The 16,811-nt window shown below is 36.0% G+C and overlaps 1 protein-coding gene across 1 annotated transcript in view; it reads right to left on the reverse strand.

The window, feature by feature from the left end:
• SHANK1 (SH3 and multiple ankyrin repeat domains 1) overlaps positions 1-16,811 on the reverse strand; it is a 3,668,399-nt gene that overhangs the window by 2,754,110 nt on the left and 897,478 nt on the right. Inside the window, exon 3 of the mRNA XM_044059396.1 lies at positions 11,888-11,959. Coding sequence (XP_043915331.1) covers positions 11,888-11,959 — 72 coding nt within the window. The remainder of the gene's footprint in view (positions 1-11,887; positions 11,960-16,811) is intronic.

The raw sequence follows: 16,811 nt of genomic DNA on the forward strand, positions 1-16,811 counted from the left end.
GTATGTTTCAAAATTGCAATACATGTTTCAGATAAGCTACATTTTAACCTTTTTAATGAATGAAAGAACAAATATTATATATGCTGGCAATACTGCATTAAAAAAAAAATAAAACATTACACCCTCAACAAATCAAGGAACAATAATTTGTCATCACAAGATTGGTTACTACTACAAAGTATAATAACTTACTCAAAAGATGTATGTCAAATTATTAAACATTCATAATATATGAACCAACCTCCTCTAGTTATTATATATCTGAAATATTATACAATAATTTCAGTTTTGACAATTTACTATCCAAATTATATAGTAGTGGTGCTGTGGTGGCGTTGTCGCCTCACAGCAAGACGTTGCTGCATTCGATTCTCAGCTAGAGCGTCTTCTGTGTAGAGGCATGCGTGAATGGGCATGCCTTCATTGAAGGTTGTGCGTCAGGGCTGGTGACTCGGCATGTATAATCCACTACCAAACATTAGTGGACCGGAGTTCCACTGTGGCGACCCCTAACCGGGATAAGCTGAAAGACACAACAACAACTATCCAAATAATATAGTATTCTAATAAATTGCAAGACTACCCTAACTACTAAACTATGGAATGCAATGACCAGAGGTCTTTCTCCCGCCTATTCTCTGGCAGAGAAAGCCAAACTACTATCTTCTGTATAATTTTCCTGGGGTCTATACTGCAGTGTATTTACATGGAAGTTTTATCATAGAGCATTCTTAAACCCTGATAAAATTGCCAAATTTAAAGAAAAATGTGATAATATTATTTGTTGGAGATGTTTAACATGTTGCAAAGCAGATTGGTTTCATATCTTTTATGACTGTGCTAATTTAAAATATTTTTGGAAAGACACTGGATTTTTTCAGCCCTATTTATAGATACTTTTTAAACAAAACTGTAATCTTTTTTTAATGTTAATGAAGGTTATATTATGAATAAATCCACCTCTTATCTCTTATGAACAATTCTAGTAGTAGCTAGGAAATGCATCACAAGAAAATGGAAAGCTACTACCTTTCAAAATTTTGAAGAGTCTCTGTCTCTGTTAAAATAATTGATAACTAAAGAATCCAGAACAGAAGAATATATCCAAAAAGTTACATCAACAACCCTTGTACAAAGATTTCATCTCGTATTGAGACTTTCTGAATGGACACCGGCCCTGTTTGAAATACCTTATGATTTTTATATAAATTTACTTTACTCGCTTGTAATATTTATGATTCTTTCTCAGGCCTTTGTAAATAATCTAAATAGCTGATGTGTTTTCTTATTCAAGATTATGTTTCTTGTTTAATACACTGTTGTCATACTACAAATTATTTCTTTTCTTAATAAAAATATTTAGGTAAAAAAAAAACACATTTACATCTTGAATCAAACTATAATAAAGAAACCAACATTTCCTCTTTGCATAGCGAAAAAGAGAAAAAAAAAAGAAAAAAAAGAGAAAAAAAGAAAAATAGTGAGGTAAAGTCATTCAGTTTGAACATTTTCTGCAGGCTTTTGACTTCATCGTACTAAACTCCAGAAACAAATTGAGATTCGGTCATCCAAGACCATCAGTTCGATGAGAAGTCATAATTCCTTTGGTGATTTCTTTTATGGTACTGCTGGATGAATTATTGGAAACAAGCTATTCTGTGTTATAAAACTCCTGAAACAGGGTACATACTTAAACACAAGGGACTCGCCTAATTGTTTAAATATACCATTTTTTGCAACATACTACTGTCTCAATCAAATCAACAAACTGATCAACTGATACAGTGCCCTTACACTTATTGGTAATCCAAAACAGATAAGAATTCCTTTACATAGTGTAGAAATGTACTTTTCTTCACTCAGTTTGATATTATGTTTTGAATGATTCTACTTTCCATCTTTTCATCTACTTTCCTGGACACATACAAGTTTTAATCATCCAATATCTGATTTTCTATACCTACTTCTCTTCCATCCCACCATCACCTTTTATCCCTTGTTTAAAAAAAGGGCACTTACCTTTAAGTCTTGTTTTGCAATACTGAAAGGTAGTAACATGTATAATTTAAATATCTTGGTTCATGGTTCATGGGTTAGAACTAAGCTAACTGCCCTTGTGAGCCATTTTAAGCCTAGCCAATTATCCCTTGTGAGACTCAAACCATGCAACCTGTGTTTATAAGGCAAACACCTTAAACATTAGGCCACCCTCCCAACCTTGCTGTCCTGGAGCTATAGTTTTATGGCTGAATTGTAATAAGGACCGTATTATATATCTTAGATGAAATGGAGACATCCTCTTTTACTAAGATGAGAAAGTTGAAATTTAGTTTAATAGAAAACCATATATTGTAGCATTGATTTATGGTAGTTTGTGGTGCTATTTATAGAGCTTTATTTAAATGTACTGGTTTGCATTATGTTTACTTTGGACTTTTTTGTGATCTTATGTACTACCTGCAGTATTTTATTTTTGATTGTCCAAAGATCTACATATGTACTAAGGTAGGCCTTTTCTTTTTTATGCATTGCCCATTCCCTGCAGTTACATTACTACACAGTTAGCATATATAAGTAAGGGTGGTGTAGGCAGGCCTCTCAACCGTCCCTATTTTGGAGAAACATTCCTATTATTCAGGCCTAATTTAGCCTACAGACGTTGTCCCTGTTTTTGGAGGTATCTCACTTGTCAAGCTTGCTTTACCCCTTCATACAAATTTCTAAATCAGCCTTATTGCATGACATTTGTGAAGCTGTTTACTACACAGAAAATCACACTGCATGACCAACATGCTAGCGACAACAGTAAAAGAGGGCACACGTCTTAGAAATCTTTTTCCTGCATGAAGAATAAATGATATTGAGTGGTAGAATTTTGCAATATGGTTCATTAAAGTCTATAGTTTTTAAACTTTATGTCTGATAATGTGCTCATATTATCCATCATTTTGTCACTCTGTTTTTTTAAATGTATGTCTGAGTAGTATTCCACTGGAAGTGGGAGGAGTTATGTGCTATTTGTCATTCAAATGTAATGCTAATTAAATGTCCACATTTTTAGCTGGATGTATCTACTTTTCAGTGCCTTTTATTCCTATTTTCAATGGGTGCAGGTTCCGAGGTATGGGTTTAGGTTGAAGCCCCACACAGGAATGCAGATAATTTTGACCTCTGCTGAAACATTATTTGTTTTTTGTTTGTTTCAAAGTTTCAGATTTTCTTTGTTTTGGATTTGATAGCAGTGAATGCAATGTTTTATTATTTCCATTAAGTACCACAAATCCTCTGTTACTGTATACTGTCATTGTACTTTAACAGCAGCTGTAGAGCATTCTTCCCAAAGCCATACTAAACATCTTTACTTAACAGATTAGGTCTTAGTTACAATTTAGCTTTCAGAAAACAACCTTTTTAAAGACTTCTCATCTACTTTTTGTATACAATTTAGAACTGCTTGGTTCACTATAGGATCAAAATTGCAAGCAGTTCAAACTTTCTTAGATGCTATAAAAATGCTGTTGCTCTTGATAAATGTGGAAAAGCAATGTTTAAAGTATGAAAGTCGCAGTAGCAAGAAAATATCAGTCTGGGACACGAATACGATGTAAAGGAATTTGAGCAGGAGGGAGTGCATAAATATTTGGGAATTGATGAAAGATTGGCAATAAACATCAACAAATGTGAATAAAGCTCAGTAAGGAATACTTTAGAAGACTAAAACTAATATTTAAAACAGCCTTGTCATCTACGAATAAAGTCCAAGCTACAAACCAATTTGCAATTCCTTTTCTAATTTACTGTTTTGGTGTGATTGACTAATCCCCAAAAGGTATTGGATCTGTTGGACAGGAAAACAAGAAAATGCTTCACTCTTATCAAATTACATATAAAAATCACTGTGTATACTAAGATTATATATTACATACTCTGAAAGAGGATTGGGCTTTCTTGAAACTGCTTACATGTACAGATCTGCAGTTGTGGGACTGCATACATGTTTGTTAACTTAATCAGATCTAAACACAGTGAAAGTTTTAAAACATGAGGAACAGAAGTTTAAGATCACTACTTTGCTTAATTTAGTAGAAACATTCTGGTGTCAAGTGGGAATGGAAATCAACCCAAAAGCAGACAAAAATCAAACTGTAACTGAATGTGACAAAAAATAAATAAATAAATATATATATATATATATATATGTGTGTGTGTGTGTGTGTGTGTGTGTGTGTGTGTGTGTGTGTGTGTGTGTGGAAGGATCAGATGAGAAGGAAAGAAGTGCGTAAAAGCCATAAATATGGTGACAAGTACAGAGATTTCGTGGAACAACCTCATGTTGAACAGGATTTGAAACGGAAACTGTTAAGGAGAGGTGAGTTGAAACCAAGAGATGAAAGATTAATAATAGCAGCCCAATTCAGTGGACTACATACACATTGGTTTACAAAGTTGGTTGAACATTTGGGAGAAAGAGACAGTAGATTCTGTATAAAAGAATTAGAAACAGTTGCAGATCTTGTTGCTAGGTATGATACACTCATGGCAGAGGTTGTATACACTGAAAGTCACAAGAACACATGAATTGTGCAAACACTACAATATAGAAGTCACTGAGAAGCATTTGGAAACAAGAACACAAAGCATTATAGAGAATGATTAAGTATACCTCACATGGGATTGCCCATTACCAACAGTCCAAAAATAGATGCAAGAAAAGCAAATATATTTGTCCATGAAAGAAAGATAAAAGTAGCACTGATTGTTGAAATTGCTACACCTAGCAATTACAGTGCCTTACATACAGAAAGACATAAAGTCATAAAATATCTGATTCACAGACAGAAACGAAAGCAATATGAAAGAAAGATACCCAGAAAGTTCCAATAGTAGCTGGATAAATCGGTGTCATAAAAAGAATCTACACCCATACTTGGATATATTACTAATACATGTAACTCTTTGACTTGCAGAAGGAGCCAGTTCTGGGCACATTGTGGGTGCTGTGAAGAACATTTTTTGCTAATGTCAAAGAGTGAAACAATGCTATTTTCTTTAGCTTTAATAATACCCTGACATAGGAATGGGCTACATTCCTGTCGAGGTATTAGAAACTCAAAAGACTTGGGGAAATTAAGCCAACATAATTACATGGCCTGAACTGAGCTGAAAAAACTGACTTTGCAGGAAAATCATTTGGGGTACTTTGTGTAACAATGAAGCCCATTGTACTGGGCATAGGAAAAATGCTTCTTCTTTGATTAAATAAACTTGTTGACCATGTATAATTTGATCAGTTTTTGATCTCTTAAACTAAATGCATTACACTTCCCAAAGATAATGACTATGGTAACTTGCTTACCTTAAAGGCTCTTATGCATAACCATGAGAATAAGGTCACTCAAACTATAAAGAAGTGAAAATCCTGAGGCAAGGTCAAGACCCCTATGAAAAGAAGATATCTGCCTAAAGGTTTTCTAGGGTCTGATACTAATCCTTTGATGTTACTCCACCATTTCAAGGTTCTTGCAACTACTCAATGGCTAGTGATGCCCAGTAGATTAAGAGATTGAGCCAACTAACTTAAAACAGTTAAATTAATGGATTCTACTAGCTACTTTGTATAATAACCACATTTGAACTAAAAAATGAGCCATAATTGAAACAGACTGATGCCGTTCATGGGGGTCCAAAATAAAAGAACCTAAAGGCAGTAAAGGACAAAGAGTATGATGTCTTGGCACTCACAGCCCATGATCTTTATAAATGGTGGAGACTATTCCTCCCCAAGTAGCCAGATGTCTGGTAGTAATGATGTCATAAATTGCTTGTAATACCAGTGCCAGCTGTTAACATCTGAAATACTAAAAGTGGGACAGACTGTGTCAATTACTTTTGCTGGGATGTTCTTAGCTGTAAAAGTTAAGTTTATTTAAAGCTTAATAAAACCAGCAATCTTAATACTGAATGAACCTGTTTCATGCAGGAACACCTCTTCACTAAGGTTTGAACTACCTCTGGACTGTCAGAATAGAAAATGTCCCTGCTATTAGCAAGGTCCTCCCTCAAGACCAAGGTAGTCACTCAAATTGATAATCTCTAAAAAAAGGTTATGTCCCGTCTTCTCTCTTCTGACCATGAGGGCCATACCACTGAAAACCACCATGCATGAAAGTACTCACCCATGCCCAAACCAGAAACATCATCAATAAACAATTGAATAACCTCACAAGTCATCCAGGGTTTCTGCCAAAGAGATAGCCCATTAAATAAACCTAAAAAGGATCTTCCACATCCTAAGATCCCCTTTCATTCTCACAGAGATCCACAGAAAATGGTGTTTCTTTCTATTTCCTTCTTTTCAACATATTTGGAAATGCCTTTGAAAAAGGTCTTGTCTCGTGAAATGGCTTGGCAGACAGAATTAAGGAGTCCATGTAATTCGATCTCTTCATTAATTCTGACTTTTTTCATTTGCCAAATACCCTTCAGTTGTGGAACTAAGATGCTGTAATTTGCCTTCAGACAGTATGAGAGCCACGGTGGGAATAGTAGTATCAATGTCTAAAAAAGTAATAATCTGACAGAAGCCTTCTACTTTGTCCAAGACCAAAGGAATACCAAAGTCCTGGCAGAAACAAAAACAAAAATGCATCTCTTCTCTTGTGCTGGCCTCCCCTTCACTCATGATAAAGTAGTTGACCAACTAGTGGACATGTAGGTTCTGTAGTGCAGTGGTAATCACTTCTGCCTAACACGCAGAAGGTCCTGCGGTCAATCCCTAGTAGAACCATTATGTTAGAAAAAGGCAAGTAGAGGTATTCAAATTCTTCCCTCAGTGTGAAAGAGAATATAAGTGAATGTCAGCTTGCTTGGGGCTCTGCTTTGCCAAAACCAGTGCAATGCCATGGTAAAAGCTTCAAACGCAGCTCAAGTTAGTAGAGATTCAGAACATATCTTGGTAGTCAGTGAGCAAAAGACAGAGGGACATACCTCTCAACCTGGAAATATCAAAAATCTGGACAAATGCCCATGAAAAATAGGTATGAATATGTATGCTGATTACCAAAAATTTGCTTACATAATTATGTAATCCCACCCTCTCCAATGGGATTGTAGGATACCAACTTTCAAATGCAAACTGAAGAACAGACAACAAAAATGTGGCCCAACAGATCCTGTAGTAAATGGTAACCATTTTTTGAAATGTGTAGTAATGATGTTCACTGGGAAGGGAAGAAGATGATGAACCTTAGGATTCAGTTTTTGCTGACTTGCAGTATATGATTTTTGTGGTAAACGTAGGGCATTTACTGGTAGACAATATTTTTCTTCTTCTTTCGGCTTTTCCCAGTTAGGGGTCACCACAGCGGATCCCCTGTCCACTCGTGATTGGCAGTGAAGTTTTACAGTGTCGAGTTGCCAATCCAGTCCCCAACCTTCCACAGAAGACACACACATGCACACACTCACACCTAGGACCAATTTAGAGTGTCCAGTCCACCTACAGCATGTCTTTGGAATGTGGGACGAAACTGGAGCACCTGGAGGAAACCCACACAACCACAGGGAGGACATGCAGACTCCGCACAGAAGCCACTGCAGCCAAGTATTGAACTGGAGAACCTCTTGCTATGAGGTGGCAATGATAACCATAGCAGTCACCCCTGGTAGGCAATATTCTAATCTTAGCAAAAGAATATTACAGTTTGCTAGGACCTCCAAATGTCATTCTCCATGGCCTACTGATCAGTGGTGTGGCTAAAGTTTGTGCTGCCCTGGGCTTCTTTGAGTTTGCCACCCTTCCCCCATTACAAAATCCTGGTCAAATGGGGCCCCCCAATCACAGCTCTCCCCACTGCAGCCATTCCAATGTCCCATTACTTGGCTATTTCATCTCATTACTTCTACAATGATTATTTGGATTTCATTTAAAATTTTTATTTTACATTTTAATTTATAGCACATACACTAATAGATATCTGCTAAACAAAGCAATACAGTCTCACAATGAAAATAGACTTGGCATTAAAACTTCTCTGCCCTTGAAACTCACATTCAGTGAAACAGCATTGAAACCCACATTCAAAGAAAATGCATTTGGCCAGTGGTGGATAAAGATTACCTTTGGGCTGTTTTCAAATCATAAGCCTCTTGCACACAAAACATACATTTGTTTGTTGATGCACCTTCCTGATTGTATTAAATTATATTACTTGTATTATACAGCACACTTGTTAGAATGGGTTTTAGATTTATTGTTTAGAACATTTTTCCAGTAAGTAATGAAACAAAATGCATGAACCAGTAATGACAAAACTGCTCAATTCAGAACATTTCCATCATGAAAGTCTACTCAAACGTCTACAATCCACCAGTATCAGTAAATATGCATATCTGCAGAAGTAAAAGTCATCTAAATAATTCCACATTAAAGAGATCTGTAACTAATGAAGAGGTTGCTGCTAGCAAACAACTTTATATTTCATTATTTCATGTACAAATAAAGTGCCCGTTGCCAATGAGGAATAAATTGCATATGTTAGATTAAACAAATGATAAGCTAGTATTATTGCAACAGGGGATGGATAGCAAACTGATAACAGGTTCATAGTTACTAGGTATCTCCACCAAAGAGGATATTCTCAGGACTGCAGCATCCACCCCCAGTACAACACAGTACAGTATCTATCAGCAATCCATCTACATACTGTGGGAGTAGAACCCACAGCCTTCTGCATCAAATGCAAGTATTCTACCTGTTGTGCTACTAATACCAAATGCAAACCAATTTGGCATAGGGAGCACTCAACCCCCCCCCCCCCCCGAAGAACTATGCAGCACAAGAAATCTGCAAAAAGCCAATATTTACTGGGTGGGGACAAAGGCCCAAAATCAGGAACACATTTTAAACATCGCTTGTATAATTTTAGAAAACTTGCTAGAAAAAATGTTTTGTGTTGTCAATCCCTGCATTTCCTGAATGATAGGGAAGACTGAAACTTAAATGGCTATCATTATTTAGTGAATTCATTTCTCACTGATTTGCCACATGTACGCACGCACACACACACACACACACACACACACACACACACACACACACACACACACACACACACACACACACACACACACACACAACTGCCAATGTACAAGCACACACCTGACTTCTAAATAAGACTGCTTATGTAGAGAAACAGGAGCAGTTTAACAGAGTAATACTTAAATCTGCCATTTCTCACTGCCAATATACAAATGCAGTGCGCAATGCCAAATAACAGGAGCAGGTCTTATTTCAAACTGCCGAAAAACAGGAACAGATAACAGAAACAGGAGCACTTCTCTAAAAAGAAGTACAAATGCAATGTAACTGCCAAACTGCCGAATAAAAGAAACAGGAGTAGTTCTCTAAAGAAGACTTAACAGAGCAATACTTAAATCTGACATTTCTCACTGCTGATGTACAAATGCAATGCAACTGCCAAACTGCTAAATAACAGAAACAGGAGCAAGTCTTATTTCAAACTGCCAAAGAACAGAAACAGGAGCAGTTCTCTAAATAAGACTTAACAGAGCACTTAGGAATCTGCTTATGTACGAATGCAATGCAACTGCTGAATAACAGTAACAGGAGCATTTCTACATAAAATTTAACAGAGCAATACTTAACAGAAATCTGCCATTTCTCATTAGAATTAATAGAGCACTCTAATCTGATGTTTCTAGCAATGGCCCACCCGTTCTCTCAGACAAGCCGATGTCATCATGCATGCCCTGCATGTGATGACATCAGGAATAAATTCAACCAAAAAAAAAAAAAATTCAAAACTAAACCAGGGATATTCAGAAATTAAAGGGGCCACTGGAGAATTTGTGGCACCCCAATATTTTGCCCTCAAAACCGGTATTTACTAAGGAATTCGGTATGGTTGAGATGTATGCAGATGAACTAATGATGAAAAAGGACACACACACATGCATGCTCGCATGCACACACAAACACACACACACACACACACACACACACACACACACACACACACACACACACCATTAATCTGCTTGACAAGACAAATGACCAGCATACGTTATGACTGACAAAAATTAAGAGCACAGATGTGCGACTGCAAATTTGTATGAATCACATTTGGTTGAATTTGAATATTAAATGGTATTTCTGTTACAGTAGAGACTGCGCATGTGCAAGTGTTTGCTGGTTAGGATTAAAGAAGGAGATAGATACAGTGCTATGCATGTTTGGCATTGTGTGTGTTCTGTGTCCTTCTGTGTTAATAAGAGGTTTAGCTAAGGAAATGGTTTTAGTAATATAATGTACAAGGTTATGATTATGTAGACAGGTAGGGGTAGGGATAGGGTTAGGGTTAACACACATGAGTAAGGAGGTAAAGGGGGGCATTACTCATGTATAATAACCCTACATCTAACTCTGCCCTTAACCCTACCTATTACATTACTAAAAACCCTTCCCATTACAGCACAACTACTCAGGTAATCCAGGACCTAGTTTTTTCATCTAGGGTTTACTGACAGTTGGAGAGAAGTTGTCATTTTTTGTGATTCACTCATTTTGTCACACATTTTTGTTGTCACTTAGACTCCTAGTGAAAAGTACTGCAGATGAGAACTGAAATGAGAAACCAAGTTTTGTGAAGCCACATCAATAAATGGTATGTCATGCATCCATGCATAATTCATTTGAAAAATGCTCTCTTTCCAAAGCTCGTGAAGTATAGGAAGGAGAGACCATGGGCTACAATTCCAGACATCAGTGATATGGCAATGTCCTAGGAAGCAGTCAGAGTTTAAATCCTCTGCCTTTAAATCATTCTTGGCTGTTAATGTTTGTACATTTTAATCAGTATTATTACTGGGGATGATATGAAATATTTAACCTGTTTGGCATTTTAGATAGTACACCTCTTAAATAAATGATCAGGTTTAAGTCTTTTTAATCAGGTTAACCAAGAGCTCATATTAACAGCACAAGCCAAATATCCTGACATTATTATCTGGGCAAGAAAGCGGTAGAAATGGCAAGGCAAACAGAGTACTTCAAAATAACAGAATTGCAAACATGCTATGTGTATTAGAAAATTAGCATGAATAACATCAACAATGAACTGTGTATGTAGTAGGGATGTAAATTAGAATTTTTACCTGAAGCACTGTTAGTCACAGAGGATGCTTAACTAATGTGTGAATATGCCACATCTTATTAAAGTAAACTCTTCCCAGAAATGCAATAATGCAGGAAGTGATTATAGTACTTGGTGTTGCAAATGATTTCCTCCTCCTTTGGGAGGTGTTTGTCGGACTTTGCCATCATTTTAACTTTTTTCAGATATATAAATATGTGACATGTAGCATGTGGAATAAAATATATTTTTGAATTATTTCTTACTGTGTAAGTTACTGTGACAGTAACATGTATGTGTGACATGGCCTGTTTTCTTGAATGAAGTGAGTGTAGTAAGTTGTAATTGCCAAGCTGTTTTGTATTATCATGTAGCATGTTTGGTTATTTGATTGCTGACTGGAGTAAAGTTCATGTGGGACTTTATTTTTGAAAATTTTTAATGTGGTCAGTCAGAACTGCACACAGCAGTAGTGTTAAGTGTTGTTTTCTATAGCTTACCTAGTTCCCCAAACTTTTGCAGTCTCTATTAATACTACATGCACCTTTTGATATTTTAAAATATATAAGTATTGGCTTAATTATGTGAGACAGCAGATAGTGGCAGCGCCCCTTGCTTAACTACATGTTATATCAGTCTTCTGTTATTCCAAATGTAGTATTACTGTTTAATCATTAGACTCTCACTAGAAAAAGGAGATCACAGATAAGCTTTCTTTGTCTCTTTCATCTTACCTTCGTATGCAGTTTGGCTAGCTGTTTTTCATCCAGGTTGGTTTGCTTGTATACTCTAGTCTTGTAGCGAAACTGTAAAAATGAGAAAGTATTGTTTAAATGGAATGCATAATCGGGAACTTTAAAGACATAAACAGAAGATATAAAATATGCAGGCCAGAAAAGATTGGGCATTAAACATATGTAATGCATAAATAACATTTTCATTCAAAAGCATTACAGAAAATGGAGAAATCTTTATGAAAATAGTAAAGTTTTGGGATGCACCACAGCTTGCACATACTAAAATCTTTTAAATGGTATTTTTCTCAAGTTAAAGCAGCTTTTGTGATTAGGCTTGCATGAAGTATAAATTTAAAAAGCACTATATTATCTCTGGGCAATAAATTACACTAGTTTAAAATACCTTACTAACAACTATGATATTACTGTTACTTTTCCTGTAATGAGTGCAACATTTATGTTTTACAGAATGCTCACAAAATGATGCTAACACTGGATGTGTTTACCAAACCTTTTGAAGTCTTTACTATGACCGCCAAAATAAGAAGTGAGAGACCATTAGGCATGCAGTCACTTCTTAACTATAATCCTAATTTTTCAAAGAGATATTGTCATACATTATATCCACCTTTTATACAAAAATAAAACATGGGTAAATATATGAGTCAGTCAAGCACGATACAGCTTAATTTCCTCTACAGCATGCCATGGGCTTGTTAGCCATCTTAAATAACCTGTTATATTTTATAAAACACGTGCAACTTTTCAACCTTTAGAATCTTTAAACAAGTTCCAAAAACTATAAATATACTGTTTTTATGATAATCATACTATATATAAAGGCTTCAAATAGATTATTATTTAATAGACTTCACATCCTGAATTGCTTCTTGGAGATTAAAAGTCTTTTCAGAAACTTCTGTAAGAGTTGTTTCATGGAACTCTGTTTTTAAAAGTGAGCTCTGCATCTCTAAACCCTAGAGCCATGCTTTGTTATATCTTTTTTTTGCTTCATATATCTATTTCAGTTGAACAGATAAGTTGTATTATTTCTGTATATACTTCCATACTCTGGACCATGCATGCACCTTATGTATGCTCATATATCTCTTCATGGACTATAAATTCCCTGAACTGATTAACTTTTAAACAAGTACTGCTTCTGGTAGTTTCCTTTCCCACACTTATTGAATTCTGCATGTCTCTGGCCTTCAGATCAGATAAAATATTTGAGTGTCTGTCAAAATAAAAGTTTTGATTTTGGTGATTCTTTTGGATCTTTAGTGTTTTCTTAAAATATAACTCCTTTAATTGCAAGTGTTTGATAAAAACAGGTTATAGAACAGAAGGTTAAGGAGTCTGCAATTCATATTACTCAGGCTTAAGTAAAAGACAACCCAAACATTAGATGTTTCACTCCAAGATCAACACTCTTCAGAGCAGACAGCATTTTCTGACAATCAGTGTAAAGTCTGTCATTCTATCTTCATGGAGCAGTGAGGTTGGCCACATTAAACAAACATGTGTGACCAAGAGTACCTCTCCTATATGTGTCTTGACCAAGCAAAATATGTGAGAGAAAAAACAACTCAAGCAATTATATTCAAGCAAATGCGATATGATCTCAGGAGATGTGTGCAATGGATTATTATCTTCCAGTACCTATTTAACACTGGTTTGATTCCCTAGCCATACCAATATAGTTGATGTGTTTATCTTCATCCTACTCCTCATGAGAAGGTCAGCTGGTGAAGGACTGACTCCCAACAACTCATTACTCTTGTATTACAAACCTGTAAAATGACAATGTTTGTTCCTACCTCTAGTGCTGTGCTCCATCAAATTGTACATCAGACTAAGGATAAGATGGATGTGTTGTTGTAGGTTTTTAATTTTCCCATATTTTTTAAAACTTTCAAACCTTTGGTTCATATATTCTGGACTCCTGTCCAACATGACAACAATGACAACAAAATAGCTTCCCTGCCTTGAAAGTATTATATTGAGTTGAATGACCTCACTGGCATTTGCTTATTCACTTCTGCACATTTAAAATAATAATTTACACATTTAAGATTAATTTGGGCGTCTCCTGGCAACTCAGCACACTAAAAATCGACTGCCAATCATTAGCGGACCGGAGTTCCGCTGTGGCGACCCCTAACCGGGAAAAGCCAAAAAGACAAACAAAAGGCAAACACATTTAAGATTAATGTGGTTTGAACACAAACTAATTCATCCAGGGATGCCTGTGGGGTTGGGAGTGGGGGGGGGGGTGTTGGTAGACAGAGGATTTTTAAACAGTAAGTGGATAAAGGATTGTTGTACTATTACAGGCAGTAAGGATTAAGGTTAAGGAGAGGGGCTGTTTGGAAGAATGGATGTAATAGTAAGGAGGAGATAACTTAGTTTTGTGCAGTTGCTGTTGGGGTGGGGGTATCAGATTTATGTGTGTACTTGCTGCCCGGCCTCCTTGCCCAACCCCTTTTTTTGGTCAGCTGGCATGTTGTCAAGTTTTGCATATGAGCATGGGATGGCAGGCACATAAGATGGCTGGGATGCCCCTGTTTCCACTCTGGTATTTATGTTTTTGATCTTACAATATGGTTGGTGGATTACTGAAGTGAGTGACACCAAGCTGCTTCAGCTGGGAAGTTTTTGAGTAAGAAATTGGTTGAGGTAATGCTGCTTACATCATGGTTGGACAGAGGTGAGCAGGTGTTGCTGCCTACTGAATTTTGTTATGTTTGAAGTTTATGTACTATATTTGTGATTAATAACATTTGATTAATAAAGGCTGCCTAATGCCAATATGGTGTGTTATGGTTTCTTAGTGGGAACTGGTCAAATTACTTTATTTTTTTTTTTTAAAGAAAACAGATTTTGTTGCATCTGGTCCATGTGTTCTCATACAATAGCATAGTTTAACATTTGTCCTCTTAGATTTTTATCATAATATGAACTGCAGATAGAAATAATTTATACGCTGTAAGCTAGACTTTGCAACTTGCATTCTCTTTGCATCTCTCTTTTCTCAAATGTGACTCATGTACTGGACATCAGCTTTGTCATCTGTTTAGGTGTTATTGTTTTGTCAGCTTTCAACAATAAGCCTCAGTATAAGTTCTTCTTTCATGATTAACACTTAGTACTGAACATCTCTTCTCCCTGATGATTTTTGCTCTACTCAGCCTTTCACTGTGATCTCTTTCATTGACATAAAGTCTAAGTTAGCAGCAATACATTTCTGAAAATCATTTACTTATTTTTCTATTATTTAGTCTATTGCATTTTATAAAGAAGCTTTAAGACTCATGTACTATGGACAGTGGAATCTATAATTGGCTTGCAGGACATCAGGCCTGTGTTCAGCAGACATTCATGTTTCTATTTTCGATGTTTCTTTTATTTTCAATTTAAAAATATGGAATGCTCTACCCTATACTATAACTACTATGACATCCTTCATAGAGTTTAAAAAAGCAATAAAACTGCATCTCACTCAGCGTTGCCAAACATCCCTATTTGAGCGGGATTGTCCCAGGATCAGCAGCCCGACCCCGAGTTCTGCACTGCCGGTTTAAATCCCAGCGAAACAGCCCTCTGCTTTTTTTTTTTTGATTGGCCCGTATACCAGCATATGGGCCAATCAAAAATCGCTAAATACGGAGCTACTGCTGTTTAATGTGGATCATCAGGCAGTTCCGCATTAAACATAGTTCCGTTTTTCGAGTTTTTTTGATTGGCTCATATACCGGCATGCGGGCCAATCAAAAATCACTAAATACGGAGCTGCTGTGTTTAATGTGGAACTACTTGATGTTCCATATTAAACAGAAGTAGCTCCATGTTTTTAAGCGTTAAAGACCTTTTTTTTTTGGTTCTCACTTTGTCCCTACCTGGCCAGTCAGAAATCTGGCAACCCTGATCTCACTAATAACTGGCTATGCTCTTGCACTTCACCAGGCTAGACCCACCATTATGTTAGACCCTACACCACCTTAACTATCTCACACATCAACAGGAACAGATAGGTCTATATTCTATTACTGTAAAATATATACAAAATAATAAAATAGATTGTTATGGTTTAGATCCCAATAACCTTTAAGAAGTTGTTGGTTTACACATGACTCCCTCCATCAATGATCGAGGTAATTTTATATATATATATATATATATATATATATATATATATATATATATATATATATATATATATATATCTTTAGACTAATGAAACTATTACTGTAAGATTTCTCTGTTTTTACTAATTGTGACTGCTGTGTATGAATATACTACTATTAATTAAGACTCACTGCATTTTGTATCTAAATATACTTTGTAAACTTTGTAGTTTTTTTGTTACGTTATTCATATGTGTGGAGCTTTTCTCCCCGGGCCTCCACTGAAAATGGACCTGTGTCCAGTGGAATATCCCGGTTAACAAATGTAAAATAAAATAATAATAATAATAATAATAATTAAATAAATTATCTTAAAAAAAAAGAAAGAAAGTACTTCTATGCCTGGTATGAGGCTCACACCATTTCTTGCTTCACAAATTATCCTCTGGACCTAGCTTTTTATAATGATGTTATCCCAGTTGCAGGAAGAACAATGGCTTGAATCTGAAATGCCCATTTTTTGTGTGTATGTGTGTGACAACCTTTATCTAGCAATCCCAATAAAATAAGCACCAGAGGCAATTCTGTAGTCTTTACAGAATTTACCCCATCTCATTCTATTACACACAGCAGCTCTCAACAGTTAGCACTAAATCAATTGTTTCAAGTCATCCTTCATTCTTACTCCCCCCAGAATTATTCCTGCATCTCTTTAGGTCAGATACAACTTTCCAAATAGCTAAATAACTTGACAAGTGCATTTCAGTATTTAAGTCCACATGAAGGGACAAGAG

Source organism: Protopterus annectens, chromosome 17.part0 (assembly GCF_019279795.1).
Source record: "Protopterus annectens isolate FY-2018-M chromosome 17.part0, PAN1.0, whole genome shotgun sequence".
Taxonomy (NCBI): Eukaryota; Metazoa; Chordata; order Ceratodontiformes; family Protopteridae; genus Protopterus; species Protopterus annectens.